The following is a 16,791-nucleotide window of genomic DNA, read 5'->3' as shown; positions in this document are numbered from 1 at the left end:
GCGAGTACGATCGGACTGGGAGACCCTGGAAACAAGGTGGGCAGACGTGGCGGGTTCGGTTGGGCACAAGACCCAGGTAGGGAAAGGTCTTAAAGGATATATCCGGGCGACCGGGGTGGCAGCGGTATTTGCTGCAGGAATTGCTGTGGGACGGGGCGCACCGAAATGACCAGGTAACTCTGTGCACAGACCAAGGTAAGAAAAGAGACCTTTAAGTATTGCCTTCGTGGTCGGGCGTACGAAAGTACGGGGAATTGGCGATATATAAAATTAAGCATATGTCAATTGAAAACAGCCCGTGACAGAAGGGCTCGTGGCTGAAGGGCTACTGAGTGTGCACTTCGTAACTAACTTATGGCCAGACGTCCAGAAACTTATTCAAAAGCTAGAGGAATTGTTGCGGGAAGCTCAAAGTGTCTGCGAGATGTGGTGCGCGAGTGAGTGAGTGAGTGAGTGAGTGAGTGTAAGAAAAGAGCTATACAGCAAGTAGAAAGTTTAACCCTTTGTATTTCAGTTTGAATGCACATTTGTTTGTTGGTGATTGAATGTTTGTGCTTTGTTCCCTGGAGCTTGAGATCCGGGACTGTTTTGAATCTGATTTCTACTATGGAAATTTTAGAATGATTTCTTTTAAGGTTAAGGATTTTAGAGATTATGAAATAAAATGTTAACTCCTGTTCTTTTTACAGGTCATGACTGCCTCACTATCAGTTTCTAACTAATCTCTTTTATCCTTACATAAAAGTGATTTATGGAGAACAGTTGAAGTCTCAAAGAAAAAGCATATACTTGGTCAGATTAATCGGATGAGTAAGGTGTCTAGTCAGGACCCTGAAGGGGGTGTGGAAGAAGGTGACACCGGACCTCGTTAAGATTAATTAAATTAGCAACAATGGGAGGCACGGGGAGTTGCCTGTTTAACGATCGATCTGTAAATAACGTTAAAGGGGATATATCCCGCCCGACAGTTCTTTGGGGAGAATGTTGGGTAATTGGGAACACAACTCCCGGATGCGGGAGAAAGATAAGGCTAAAATGATAAACTATTGTTGTTTCGTTTGGACTGGAGAAAGTATTAAGGCGCCTGGTATTTTTTTTTGGCCCAAATATGGGTTCAATGAGGATTGGCTGTGTCAAGATCTTAATACACACATCAATCGGATAGAAACATACAGTCAAGAAGAGTCAGAATATGCGGCTTGTTGGATAGGGAGCGCGGGAGTAAAATTATGTCCCATGAATACGGAGGAATCGGGGAAAAAAGAATGAAAAAGGGAAGCCAAAATGGGATCCCTTAACATTTGTGGGCGGCACGGTGGCACAGTGGTTAGCACTGCTGCCTCGCAGCGTCAGAGACCCGGGTTCAATTCCCGCCTCAGGCGACTGACTGTGTGGAGTTTGCACGTTCTCCCCGTGTCTGCGTGGGTTTCCTCCGGGTGCTCCGGTTTCCTCCCACAGTCCAAAGATGTGCAGGTCAGGTGAATTGGCCATGCTAAATTGCCCGTAGTGTTAGGTAAGGGGTAAATGTAGGGGTATGGGTGGGTTGCGCTTCGGCGGGGCGGTGTGGACTTGTTGGGCCGAAGGGCCTGTTTCCACACTGTAAGTAATCTAATCTAATCTAATCTAAAAACATGTTTGCCGCCCCTATATACTACTCCCCGGAACGGGCCTACAGCTCCCGAGTCCAGACCCAGACAGGGGAACATACTCTGAACTAAAAGATGCAGAACCTTGAGGGGGAGTGGGGGGTGGTGGTGGGGGGGTGGGGGCAGAGTCACTCGAGCCACTACACATAAAGAAGGGGCAGAGATAATGGAAAATGTAAAATTATGTCCCTTACGAGAGGTTCCGATTAGGGAAGGTACAATCTGATATGTAAACGCTCCCTTAACTAGCAGTGAAGTTAGGGTCTTTAAAAAGGAAATGAAAAGTTTAATAGAGGATCCGGTTGGACTAGCCGAACAATTAGAGCAATTCCTAGGGCCTAATTTATATATCTGGAGAGAACTGGTGGCAATTTTAGGAACGTTATTTTCAGGGGAAGAACGAGGTATGATTAGGAGAGCGGCTTTATAGGAATGGGAAAAGAAGGGGCCCCAGCAGAATAGCAATTCCCAAATGTTGACCCTCATTGGGAAAATAATGACAGAGAAGATAAGGAGTCAATGCGGGATCTATGAGAAATGGTAATATTAGGAATTAAAGAGGTGGCACCAAGATCACAGAACTTTGTTAAGGCATTTGAAGTACAACAAGAGAAGGATGAAACCCCTTCTGCATTTCTTAAAAGGCTCAAGGAGGACACAAGGAAGCATTCGGGAATGGATCCCGATAATCCGATGGCATAGGGACTCTTAAATGTCCAGTTTGTAACTAAATCATGGCTGGACATACAAAAGAAATTACAGAAATTAGATGGATAGAGTGAAAGACAGATGGAAGATTTGTTATGTGAGGCACAGAGAGTGTATGTGAAAAGGGAAAACGAGAAGCAGAAACAGAAAGCCAAAATGATGGAGGCAGCAGTAGAAGAAATAATAAAAAGGAGAATGGGATCAGGGGATAACAGGAAGGGTAGGGGAGGACACAAAAGACAAGGGTCAGATACCCGGGAAAGGAGGCAACAGGCAGGGTGTTACCATTGCGGGAAAGTGGGGCATTTTAAACAGGAATGCTTGGAATTAGCATGAGAAAGGGAAGCCATTTCCCCAATGACCTTAGATGAAGGTTCCTTCCTCCTGAGACCTACCGGGAACCCTTGATAAATTTAAAAGGTGGGATCTGAAAGGGGGGGGGGGGGGGGGGAGGCAATGTGTTTGGTGGACATGGGAACGGCACGGTCATCTCTAAGTTTTAGACCTACCGGCGTTAAATTGACTAAGGAGTATCTTAAGGTTTCCGGAGTAAAAAGCAAAGAATTCTTGGTGCCTATTTTTGAGCCAACCCTAATTAGAAGAAATGATGGAGAAGTGATAGGACAATTACTATATATTCCTGACATTGGAAGTAATCTATTAGGTAGGGATTTGATTATATTGCTGGGCTTAAAAATTGTGTGGAGGATAGTGCAGTAGATGTAACGATGGCTAAGACAACGCAAGGAAGATGGATCCTCCCGGATGGGAGTTATTAAGTAAACCAGTTACGAGATACATCCTAACCACTTTGCACCAAGGCAGTCATTAGGGCTCCCAAGCTATGTGTGACATAGTGTTAAGGAAGTACGATGTAAAGGGATATACACATTAGCCAAACAGGTATGTGCAGGATGCCCGACTTGCCAAAAGAAAGTAATGAGAGGGGGGCCAAGAGGTGGAAGAAACCCTGGGGTAAGACCTTTTCAAAGAATACAGATAGATTACACAGAATTACCCCCAGGAGGGAAACAAAAGTACTTATTAGTCCTAATGGATCACCTAACTGGGTGGATGGAGGCATTTCCAATGTCCTCAGCTACTTCGAAGGGAGTAGTGAAAACTCTTTTAGAACATATAATTTCTCGATATGGAGTGGTGAAAAGTATAGATTCAGACCAAGGTAGCCATTTTGCCTCTAAGATCCTACAAGGAGTAATGGCGGGATTAGAAATCTCTTGGGAATTCCACACTGCTTGGCACCCGCCTTCCTCTGGACGGGTGGAACGAATGAATCAAACCTTAAAGAAGCAATTGTCTAAGTTAATCCTAGAGACTCGATTACCATGGACAAAATGTTTACCTATTGCGTTGCTACGCATTAGGACTGCGCCTAGACGTGATATAGGCGTCTCTCCTTATGAGATGATGTTTGGATTACCTTTCTTGGGTGGAAGAGGGGAATATCCAACTGTAGAGTTCAATGATAAGTTTTTAAAGAACTATATCGTGGTGCTCGGCTCTTCTTTGTCTGACCTTAGGAAGAAGGGTCTGTTGACCCAGGCACCTCCACTTGAGTTCGCAGTACATCGGATACGACCGGGTGATTGGGTCCTGATAAAGACCTGGAAAGATACCAAACTGCATCCAAGCTGGGAGGGACCATTCCTAACCCTCCTGAATACTGAAACAGCCATTCGAACTGCTGAGAAAGGGTGGAGTCATCACACTCGTATTAAGGGCCTGGTGGATGCTCCTTCCCCTCTGGCAGTGTGGCAAGCACATCCAACAGACAACCCTGTGAAAGTCAAGCTGAGCAAAAAGAATGGACTGAGATAAGAGAGAATTAAGAATTGGTTAAAAAAAAGCTGTATCCCAAAACAATTGTAAGTGTTGCATGGACTCACTCCTCCCTGGTATTTAAAGGGTTAGAGAATAGACAGATAGGGTTGTGAGCTGAAATGAGTGGTCAGCTTTATATTGTCACGATAATATTGGCGCGAGCTGCCAAGGGGGTTGGGAAAAATCATTTTACCACTTTATGTCAGAATTATGCTAAACTAAAGGGGCATACCGACTGTTGGGTGTGCGCAGAGATTCCACACTATGGGGAATCCGGAATTCCTCTCATGGTAATACCACTTACCAAAGAAGTGTACGATGTACAACAATTTGACTCGGGCTCAAATGATACAACTTGGAGATTTGAAAGGGGTAATTATAACTTTGCGGGGTGGTTCCCTTGACCAGCCCCGAAAACTCTGGGTGCTATCGATGGCCTTAGAATTTCCCCACTGAAAGGAGCAGTAAATACCACTTGTTTCTGAAATCAGAATGATACCGCACCCTTCCGATTAAGAAAATCATCTTCTGTCTACATCAGCCAAGCCACTGCCACGACCATTCCCCAAATATTGAATGGGACATATTGGGTGGGTGGCTTAAAGGCCTACCCATTTATCCTCAGCGAGAGTAACGGGAATGGGTGCTGGGACCATCCAGTTCAGATACTACCTCAAAGCCAAAAAGGCTGGAGTGGCTGCTGCTACCTTGCCTATATAATTCCCCATTTGAGGCTGTTAAAGAGAGCCCCAAAAATACCTTGGAATAAACAGGGAGGAAGGCAAGTAACCCAGAAAGTAACCGAAGGAGATCACCTTCGCTGGACTTTGATACCTATGTATGGGACCGCACGAGCAGGAGTAGAAATACAAAAGTTAGCGGCTTCCCTGGAAGAGTTGGCCAACAATACTGCTGATGCGTTGGCCGAAACCGAATCCCAAGTAGCAGCCATAACGACCGAAATGATTGCCACTAGGCTAACGACTCTTCAGAACAGGATGGCTCTGGATTATATTCTAGCAGAGAAGAGTGGTACCTGTGCACTAATTGGAGAGGAATGTTGTACGTACATACCTGAGGTCTCCTCTAACATTACTCATATCTTCAAACATGTGCGAGAAAAAATCGCCAAGATAAGGGAGGTCGGTAATCGGTACCGGAACAAAAAAGGATGGGAATGGGGGAATTGGGGATTGACTGGTTGGGGAAGGTGGTTAGTCAATCTAGCTGTCAATGGATTATTGATATTAGTGGGTCTGGTGGTAGGGTTCAATGTCCTAAAATGGGTAATGAGACGACTGATGATATCCCTTGAGGAGGGAACCCAAATAAATCATCAGGTGCTTTTACAATCTGCAGGCGATATGCAACAAAGAGAAAGTCAAAGAATGCTTCTAGAGTTTGAGGGACGAACAACACAAATGTAAAATGTAAGATTGTGAACCTCATCGCCAAAAGGCATAAGAGGGCAGAACATAAGAAAATGAATTAAAGGAGACTTAACAACAGTTAGAGAAAAAGAAAAAGGGGAATTGTGGGAGATTAGAAATGTTGTGTTTGCAGATGGGTGAGGGAGTGTAGTGTGGGGGGGGGGGGGGGAGAGGAACATTATACAAACAGTCACGGAATTCTTGTAGCATGTAGCATACTTAAGGCTAAGACTTGAATGAATATAGAGGGTCTTTTAAAGAAAATAGTTTTAAGCTAGGAAATAACTTTAGTGTTGTAGTTGACCACAAAAAGAAGCAGCAGGAGTATTTCACAATAAAGCTTATAGTATGATAAGAGAACAAGCTGTAACAAACAAGGAACATAGAATGCAGACAAGGACAGCAGGATGGCTAGATAAGAAAATAACTAACAAGCGAGGTAATCGGCTTATGATAGGATGGGAAAAAGGGAGGCGTGATCCCGCAACTTGTAAACTAAATAAGAAAGTTAATATGCTCTGTTTTCGTGTGCACTTCTGCTTGATTGCAGAGGCGTCCAGTTCTTGCAAGACTGTAATAAATTGTTCTTGTTTCCAAGGCTTTGAATCAGGCTGATTGATTTGTGAGTGAGTTCTGTTTCTCACACTATGTACTTACAGTACCACAATTATATAATTTGTTAGAACTCTTATTGGTTTATTACATTTTCATTTATCATTTCTGGTTGAAACTAAGAGCAAGGAATTGAAGGTGACCTATTGACTGTGAAAAATAGTTTGCTCTAAAAAAAAAAGGACGACAACGAACTGAGACAGTTCCAAGGCCTGGCCTGGCCTGAAAGTTAATTGCAGGTTGATTCTTGTTCAAAGAACACTGTCGATGTTTCAGCTCCACAGATGCAGTATGCTCAAATGTTGGCAGATACTCAGATGTTAAAAGGGGCCATCACAGGAAGAGTGGTGTCAACCAGTCTAACAACGGGAATACTGAAAACAGAAAGAGAAATGGAAGTTTGAATTTGTTTCATTATCAAAGATTGTGCTTGCCAAAGCTACAGGATAGAGGTTTAACTGCTCTCTGATAATCCTCCAGTTCGTTGTCATTAATCATTCACTAATGATTGTCCACCAAGTACTAAGTCACTGGTTATCTTATCTTCCTGTTATCAACTTAGTGAAAGTTTGGAGAGTAGAATCACCATTCTAAAAATTAAATGAACATTCTTTGGAGCTGATTGGACTATTTTTATTGCTTCAGAAATCATGCAAGATACAATCCCACATACTTATGTTACTACACACAGTGGAAGCTGCTACAGTGAAGTGGCAATTTAAAACTGCTTTATTTTCCTTTCATTTATCTGTTAACTCCTTTTGCCGGAGACAAAATCTGAGAATCAAAGCAGGCTGGGTTTAAATCATGCATATCATAAAATTACCTCATTGCTTAACTTTGTACCATTAAAGCTACTGCATTAATAACAAATTGTTGATTGTTCAGTTTAAGCTGTAAACTTGGCACCTGGAATTGGTTTATCATAAAGTCTGATTAAGAACCACTGAATTTTTTAATTTTCATGGTGTTGCAAATACAGAGACTGATTTGACTTGTCTGGCTATTATTGCATTCTAACATCGAAATTGCATGAGCTAATCTAAGAGTCTGAGATATATAAAAAAAAACAAAGTCTCAGTCCATTCCAAACCATTGTGGCAGATTCCATATTTCTTGACTTCCAAAAAAGCAGCGAACTTAACTTAGGGCGAGGATCTAAGCTCGACCTTATGCATCACTTTCGCAATATTTCTCTCCTATTCTTTGAATTTCCCTCCTCTTCCTGTCCTAAACCCCAGATTAGCACAGACACCCAAAACAGCAGTTGCTTGCATGAAATCAAAAAGTTACAAACCCTCATAGCATTATAACTTGTTCATTTACCAGTGTACTGCTCCATTAATGTATTAAACCATGGCTGCATTTATCCTGTTTTTGCCCATCAAATCCTTGGTGCCTACTTCTGCTTTGATTGGCTCATTACCTCACATGATTGTTGCTCCATTAATCAGATCAAATTGGTACTTGCTGGTTTATTAATTCATCACTGCCCATAACTTCTTTAAATGTTATAGAGCCATATTAATTTGCTGGTATCCACTGCTTTACTGATTTATTAATTGTGTCATCTACTTTGTCATATAGTTATCAACTCTCTCAAGTCTTTTCCATATACCCACTGCCGTATTAAATTTATCGGAATTGAAAAATTAATTTATTAACACACCAGTTTCTGATGTTCCTTAATTCATTTTAACTGTGGGCAGACACACGACTCGAATAGTTATGGCATTTAAAGGTGCCTGCTGTTCCATTAATTCATCTTGCATCTTGAAAGGAAATAGAAAGTGAATAATAACTTGCTTCTTGTACTTCCATCAGGAACCCAAGTATTTGTTTTACCTTAAGAACTCCATGTTGTGTGCCTTCAAATGCTGACAGAGAGGTTTCCTCATCCCTACTTCTTGGGTTTTCCCAAATAAATGTTTATTCTTTCTTTAACCAAGCAGAAAACTTGTTCATATCCTTACAAGTTACAGCACTCCAGTAGGTGTGAAACAGTCCTTCTCAAAATATGTCTTTCTATGGTCAAATGAGACACAAGGTTGGCCACCTCACCCCAGCCATAGAAGAAGTGCTAGTATACATTACAAATTGTTATTTGGCTGGAATTTATTCGGATTTAGACACTAGCTCTCAGGCTCTTAGTCTCTATAACACACAAGGGCAACAGCAGCAATACAATCACCAATTCACATACCATTCTGATTAGAATTTATTCTCATTCCTTCATCAACTGAAAATCACATTTCCAATATCATTTTGCAAAGTGTAACAAGGGCAGCATATACTTCAGAACTTATTACTATATGTTCCATGCAAAGAATCAAAAGTGCAACCGTAGAAAATGTTTTCTCACACCTTGAGAAAAATAATCTCAACTTGATTTGCAATTTGTTGATTTGGAAATTTAATCTGTTTGAGTTATTTCGACTTACAGTAAAACGGCCTCTCACTTGGATGTGAAGTTATCCAGAGGCAAGCCATTAAGAAAATCAGAGTAAACTACAATCAAGTCCTGTCACTTCTTGATTCATTGAAGCGTGCCACTCAACCTAACAATAAGGTCAACTCAACAAATACAATGTAGCGAACAGTTCACCAAAACATTTTACATAAATTACAATATTCAATACTTAAGGTAATGAGGAGCATCAGGAAGGGTGTATGCATTTTTACAGTGAATCATAGAAAGTGCTCTTTGACTAGCTTGGGTAAAACCCAAAGCAATACAAAATTAGTAGTACAAATAATAATGGAGCTGCTTATTCCAGTATATAACAATGTTCCAAGACCTATTGCTGCAATTGAAGTGCATTCAATCATTTAAAACTATGAGCAAGATGAAGCACTCAACTCTAAATCACTGGCGATTTCTTTTAAAAAAAATGCATCTTGAACATTAAGGTATATTTTGATAATTGGAACACTAAACAGGAAAAGTAAAAAAAATCCACTCAATTCATTATTTTCAACATTTTGGAACTTCTCATTACACCTGATCACTCAAAAATTTGAAAGACTTACTATGTAATGGCTCACACTTCTGAAATATAATCCACCAGTTCTTTTAGATTTAACTTGATGCAATGTCACTGTGCAGCTCAATTTGACAGTCTATTCAGGTCAGTTTTATTCAATGTTTTTGCATCAGAACCGAGCAAATTTGAAATTCTTGCAAAGTTCAAAAAGTGACACAATAGCACAGAGTTCTCCAGTTGTTGAAATGTTTCCATTAGATGACTTATCCCAATTTCCTGTTCCAATAAGCCAGGTTGCTGTCCCATATACCATAGCATGGTTCTCCCAGTGCACTAACCAACCTACAGTGAACAAGGCAAAAGTGAGGACTGTAGATGCTGGAAACCAGAGTCTAGGTTAGAATGGAGCTGGAAAAGCACAGCAGGTCAGGCAACATCAGATGAGCAGGAAAATCGACGTTTCGGGCAAAAGCCCTTCATCAGGAATGATTAGGGCTATTGCCCAAAACGTCGATCTTTCTGGTCCTTGGATGCTGCCTGACCTGCTGTGCTTTTCCAGCACCACTCTAATCTTGACTTTTATCTCGAGCATCTGCAGTGTCCACTTCCGCCAACATGCTGAATAGCTGACTCCTGCTCCTATTTCTATGTGCTGCTGTTTATGAACCATTGCTGATGTAGCGTTGAGTTGCGTTTGTCTAAACAAATCATGGGGCAGCACGGTGGCTCAGTGGTTAGCACTGCTGCCTCACAGTGCCAGGGACGCGGGTTCAATTCCAGCCTCGGGTGACTGTCTGTGTGGAGTTTGCACATTCTCTCAGTGTCTGCGTGGGTTTCCTCCGGGTACTCCGGTTTCCTCCCACAATCCAAAGATGTGCAGGTCAGGTGAATTGGCCATGCTAAATTGCCCATAGTGATAGGTGCATTAGTAGGGAGTAGGGGAATGGATCTGGGTTGGTGACTCTTCGGAGGGTCTGTGTGGACTTGTTGGGCTGAAGGGCCTGTTTCCACACTGTAGGGAATCTAATCTAACCAAATCAGTGACGCGTAATAGAGCAGTGTGAAAACCCTTTAGATAAAGTACTGCAACAGAATTCAAATTTCAGCATAAATTTTAACAATCTACCTTTTGTATATTAGTTATGCATCCATGAATACAAATAGCATGTTCCCTCTTTACACATGCAGGATACCATTTTATTTATTCATGCCTTAGTGCTAGAATCACAATTACTAACATTAACAGACCATTTAAAAGGGGTAATGCGTATCCAATAAATGATTTAACCAAGGAAAACCTGTTGGTTATTGATGTTACTGCTTTCAATTTCTTCCCTGTAATGGTGCATTCATTGGAGAGCGAATTGGGACAGCTTTATCTGACATCAAGGTTCTTAAATCACTGTTACAAGTTAAGCTGTATAACCAGCAGTTTTAAACATAAAACTGGAAGTTTGATCTTTGCTTGCCCAAGGGCTTAGTTCCAAACCATACTGTGTGATTTTTCTTGAGGCTAAACAAGCCTGAGAAAGACCATAGTGAATTGCTGGGTTAATGGAGAACTGGACGGTCTATCTGGAAAAGCAAAGTTGGAACACCTGCTAAAGTCTTCAAAATCAGGTAATTATAGAATTATTTTCAAAAGTTATGTTTTGTCTATCAGTTCCCACATGGCCTCCACCCTGGCACTATATTCAGAAACAAATCACAGTGAATTTTCTTGTCTTGTTTTACAAATATGGTAATACACTTGAGATGAAGATTAAGTAACTGTTTCTTAGTATGCATCTGACCAAGCTTCAAAGATAAAACTCCATCTGAATCAACTTCTTCCTCACTTCAACACCTAAATAATGCTTCTCAGCAATACAGTGCAAATTTGAGGACAGAAACATTAGAAGTTTAACTTATGAAAAAGTACTTACCATTTCAGGTGATCATTTCAAAACAATACAAGTTCCATTCTCCATGTGCAGAAATTATTTCAACCAAGAAGTTTCTTTCCTTTGTGACTTGTGCAATGATTACAGCTCAGAATTTTGATGAACAATTATTCAGATTTTGAGAGTAAAAAAGACAGCTTGTTCCAAAAATATCAGATAAAAGGAAGTGAGAGAAGGTTGAAGCAATGGAAAAATCAGCTTAACTGCAAACACCAGAATGTTTCAGTGGTGTACCATGCTTTACATTCTTGGAAAATATTTTCAGTTGCTCCCCCACTAGGGCTTTCATTGAGGACACATCCATCATTCGCGGGCATCAACTTATCGAAACTGATGTGCACTTAAACTGTCAAAATGATGGAACATTCATAATAAAGACCATTTCTGAGCATGGAAGGGGGTGGATGAGAACATTTGAACAGTAGACAGTGATTACTTTTGGGACAGAAAGCTTTGCAATCAACTGCAGCTGCGCTAATTTTCTCAGAATCTAACTACAAGACTCTATGCCCCTGAAACTGCTCTCCCAAACATCTCACAGAAGTGCAGATAATCATCCCTAATTGCAACCTTTTACAATTAAAACTTTCTAGCACATTCTGTCATCAAATTGAAACTGTGGACAATAAATAAACTTGTTTTCAGTGTTGATGTTACTTCATACAGAAGCTGCTATAAATGCCAATGAATCCAAAGAACAGTGCAGCACAGGAACAGGCCCTTCGGCCCATCGGCCCATCAAGACCGCACCAACAGATGAGGCCTTTCTAAACTAAAAACCTTTTGCCTCTACATGGTCCATATGACACTATTGTCTTCCTGCTCATGTATCTGTCAAGATGCTTCTTAAACCTTGCTACAGAATCCACCTCCATCATCTTGAGTAGAGCATTCCAGGCATTTACTACTGTGTAAAAAGATGTGCCTCAGATTTCCTTTAAACTGATCTCCTTTTACCTTGAATCCAAGTATATTGACATTTGAACCCTGGGAGAAAGAATAGATAATTGGAGTCTATCCATGTCGTCTCTCAATTTTGTAAACCTCTATCAGGGCACCCCTCAGCCTCTAACGATTAAGTGAAAACAAACTAAGTTTGTCCCATCTCTCCTCATCGCTCATATCTTTCAAGCCAGGCAATATACTGGTAAACCTTTTCTGTCACCTCTCCAAAGTCTCCACATCCTTCTGTTAGAATAGCAACCAGAATTGGAAGCAACATGTCATAAGCAACCTTCAAGTTCTCCACAGCTGCAACATGACTTGCCAATTTTGTTGCACAAAGTAAAAATTACGCAACACCAGATTATAGCCCAACAGGTTTATTTGGAAGCACTTGCTTTCAGAGCGCTGCTCCTTCATCAGGTGGTTGTGGAGTATAAGATCGTAAGACACAGAATTTATAGCAAAAGTTTACAGGATGACCTTACTGAAATTATATATTGAAAAATACCTGGATTGTTTGTTAAGTCTCTCATCTGTTAGAATGTCCATATTGGTTTCAGTTCTTTCATATGTAAATCGCAAAACTTTTTTTAAAACCTTCCAAATAAACCTGTTGGACTAAAACCTGGTGTTGTGTGATTTTTAAATTTGTACACTCCGGCATCTCCAAATCAATTCTGGTTGGTCCCAACCAGAACTGTACACAACTACTGAAATAGATATCTAAGTGTTCGCACAATCCAAATGGCAAATGCAGCTGTAGGTTGCTCGGTGAACATGGCTACACTTATTTGTGCCACAACACTACTGGGTGCACTTCCACACAAGAAGTGCTACTGTCTGTTTAAAGCGAGAAATGCCTAAGTACAGCTCTTTTTTGTTGCTGAATTATGCACTTTTATACAAGTTGGTGTCTTACAAAATCAGTGAATCAAACAACAAACTGCAACTCCTCAGAGCAAGCACCTTAATCAATTTTTGAACTGGCAAAAGGACAACTCGGCCTCCACTACCTTTGGGGAAGAGGATTCAAAACACTCAAGACACAAAAGAAAAACAATTCTTCCCATCTCTACTTTCAAATTAGGTAGTCTTATGACCCCAGTTGATGTTACTACTGGTCAAGTCAGATCAGTACAAAATTTGGATTAATGGATCATTAACCTGGTGATCTTTCACTGAAACACAAGCACAGAGGTTGCAGATTTGTTTTTAAACAATAAGTTGGGTTTTTGACAAAAATACAAAGAAAAAAAATCAAACCACACAAACTACCCATGTTTGAAAGACTTCAAAGCACAAGACAAAATCAAATCTCTTCTATTCCCCTAATTAGAATTACTCAAAAACTAGAGACATTTCCAAACTCCATCAAATCTGTACGTTTCATTGAACAGCTTCTTGTCAGTTCTGCTCCTGAGAACTATAAAAGCCTTTTTTTAAAGACTCATCCAGCTGCCTTCGCATTTCTCAGCTTTGAATAACCAATGCAGGTTTCTAACCAAATATTCTAGCTTAGACATCCTCAAACTAGATCTTTTTCCTGAACATGATCAAGCTCGATTTTCTCGGAGAGAGTATATATTCTTCAAACTTCAGTCAGGGCTCCTTTGAATTGGCCAAAAACTTATGAACTGTCTTACCTTCTGCAAAGCTAATGCCTTGAAATTCTCCATATAAATCAGTACCAACAAACTTCCACAAACACTACACAAGGCACATGCTGGTTTAAAATCATGGTTCCACAAAGGCTGGCCAAATTCATTTTTAAACTCCTTCACAAAAACTAACACCCATTTACTATCAGTTTAAAAACAAAAGAACTTTTTTTAAAAAAAAGTTGAAACATATATCTCACTTTTGATCACAGTAACAAAAACTGTCCGTAGTACTCCAGAAGTGGTCTCACCTCTACCATCCTACATGCACTCGCCATTCCCCTCCCAATGATTTCAACGTCACATTTCCTTATAAATTGCTGTATCTGCATACCAACTTCATGAGATCCATGTACCAGATACCACTGTTTCACAGAAACCAGCAATCTCTCTCCATTTTACTAGCACTATATATTTCTATTCTTCCGGCCAAAAAGGACAATTTCATATTTACACAGATTCTATTCATCTGCCACGTTTTTGTGCACTCACTTATCCTGTTCATAGCATCTCAAAAGACATATCTCCTTGACAAGATGTGGAAGAGCTGGTGTTGGACTGCGATGGACAGCGTTAAAAAAAAATCACATCAGGTTATAGTCCAATAGGTTTATCTGGAAGCACAAGTTATCATATTAGTGAACCGAAACGTGCAACACATTCTCAAAGATGCACGAGTTAACAGCAATCTAGGTTTGTTCAATATATCATTTCATTTCATGACACTAATTTTTTGCTACAAATTCAGTGTCTTATGGTCCAGCTCCACAGCTACCTGATGAAGGAGCAGTGCTCCGAAAGCTAGTGCTTCCAAATAAACCTGCTGGACTATAACCTGGTGTTGTGTGATTTTTAATTATGTCCTCTTGACAATTGACTTCTCCCTTATCTTGGTAACATCAGCAAATTTAGTTACCATGCATTCAGTCCTCTAACCCAAATCACTGTTAAAGATTCTAAACAGTAGAGAAGCCAGCAAACCCCTATATTGCTCTACGAGTGACAGTTTGCCATCCTGATAAAGACATTTAATCCTTACACTCAACTGGATGTGAGCAACTGATTCCTTATCTATTCTATTTGCTACCCCTAAAACACATTCTACCTTGTGCAGCAATCCTTGATGTCACACCTGCTTAGAATAAAGCCTCAAGTGGAAAAAACGAAGGTACACGGAAAAGCAGTTTAAATCATTCATGACCCTCAGCAAATTGGGATGATGCAGTTTAAGCTGTTGTTTGTAAGGAGGCAAAAATAAGTTGTGTTAAGCTTTTCTCAATGTGCCAAGTGCGAGATATAGCATAGCAATGGACCTAACAAGGGGATTAAAGTCTGGAATGGTGGCAGGAGTTAATAAATCAGCAATGATAATTTACAGTCAGGACTTGGTGGCTAAGTATCTAAGGAAGGGTATGCAGAAGGGAACATGGCTAGGTGACAAGAATAATGAAGTTGCAAGCTCAGGTACACATCAGCATTAAAAGTGTGTGAACGGACACAGAAGAAACTTCGAGTCGAGAGTGTGGCACTGGAAATGCTCAACAGGTCAGGCAGCATCCGAAGAGCGGGAGAATCGCCTTTCATTTTGCCCAAAATGTTGATTCTTCTGCTCCTTGGATGCTGCCTGACCTCTGTGCTTTTCCAGCACCACACTCAACTCTGACCTCCAGCATCTGCAGTCCTCACTTTCGCACAGAATAAATTTAGATAACAATCATACAAAGTATTTTTTGGGTTGCAATAAATGGAAGGGGCAACGTGACAGAAAACACTGCTTTGAGATTCTGTGGGGGCATGACACTGACTTATAAACAGCCCGAGTAATTTTGGAATCAAATTCAAAGACATAGTCCAGAAACGTTCAGGAAACCATGGTCATACATCGATCACCACCTGAATGTTACCTTCCAAGCCACTCAACCACCCTGACATGGAAATGTACACTTGATGCAACTACAACACACCAACTCATGAACAACAACCAAATTTTATTAGGCACGGTACAGTACAAGCTTTGTGGAGGAACCTGAAATACACACATCACAGGGCTTACGGGGTTGTGGCAAAAGCTCTCTCTGAACAAAAGAATAAGTCCTTCTTTGAAAACAAAAACCTTTACATCAACATTAGTAATGCCCACAAGACAACCCCCAGCCACTCCCAAGACAATGCAGTGACCATTTCATCCTCAGAAACAATGCAGTGCAAATCATTCCTTCATGGCCAGATCTGGGGGTGAATTGTATTTTTTTTGAACGACAGGGAATAGTCATAATTCCAACTATAATGCTGTTATTGACTTCCGAATAGGAGATTAAAATGTAAATAGTACTGAATGGCAAGGGAATGGCCATGTAAATGGCTCTGAATAATAGCAGATGATAATTCAGATGACCAGAGTAAGCCGCCCAGACTACAAACAGGAGAACTCATGCTTATCAAAGAATGGGATTGTCCCAAACTCTGACACAGGTGGAAAGGACCATTCCAGGTGCTCCTGCAGACAACAATGGCAGTCAAATTCCAAGACAAGAGTTGCTGGCTCCACCTGAGTGGGTGTAAACGATGGGCCCCTCAGTTGGCCAAAAGACTACACTTGCATTCTACGGTATCACGGCAGCCATCGCAGTATTAGACATCAAGGACAATTCGTTTCAGAAGACTTGTACACTTTTGCATGGTAATCAAACTGTGTTACCCACTTGCCCCGTCAGTAGAGGCATTATTTGTAGCTATTTCTGGGTGGACCCCCCTCAACCTACACACCATAGACACTTCAGACTCCCCCTGTGTGGGTCAAAGCGGGAAGTTTAGAAGGATGTCATCAGGACATAACGTAAAGCTGATAGATTCAGATAAGACTCAGCCCCCTAGCTGCACGGGGATCCAGGAAGAAATGATACAACTTGCTCCAATCCAGTGAGCAATGCACCTGTTTCTCAGGATGGAGCTGGGGCTGTGCCTACATTTTGGTTCCCACAAATACCTCTTGTGCCCAAAAACAATGTGCCCACAGGCATTGC

General features: G+C 41.0%; 2 protein-coding genes across 2 annotated transcripts in view; one reads left to right on the top strand and one right to left on the bottom strand.

Moving 5' to 3' along the window:
* The window catches only part of LOC122557680 (transmembrane protein 263-like), a 166,184-nt gene that overhangs the window by 92,940 nt on the left and 56,453 nt on the right, over positions 1 to 16,791 (bottom strand). The window lies entirely within an intron of this gene.
* On the top strand, positions 5,033 to 5,623 carry LOC148146863 (syncytin-A-like). The gene has a single exon (XM_087996226.1). The coding sequence runs from the start codon at positions 5,033 to 5,035 to the stop codon at positions 5,621 to 5,623; it is 591 nt and encodes a 196-aa protein (XP_087852352.1).

The sequence above is a fragment of the Chiloscyllium plagiosum genome, unplaced genomic scaffold (genome assembly GCF_037043375.1).
Source record: "Chiloscyllium plagiosum isolate Xiang-an unplaced genomic scaffold, Cpla_swu_hap1 HiC_scaffold_18, whole genome shotgun sequence".
Classification (NCBI taxonomy): domain Eukaryota; kingdom Metazoa; phylum Chordata; class Chondrichthyes; order Orectolobiformes; family Hemiscylliidae; genus Chiloscyllium; species Chiloscyllium plagiosum.
This window is presented reverse-complemented; position numbering and strand designations above follow the sequence as displayed.

Bases quoted from the DNA above. Each gene is read 5' to 3' on its own strand.
- LOC148146863 (XM_087996226.1), top strand. From the start codon at position 5,033: ATGTATGGGACCGCACGAGCAGGAGTAGAAATACAAAAGTTAGCGGCT.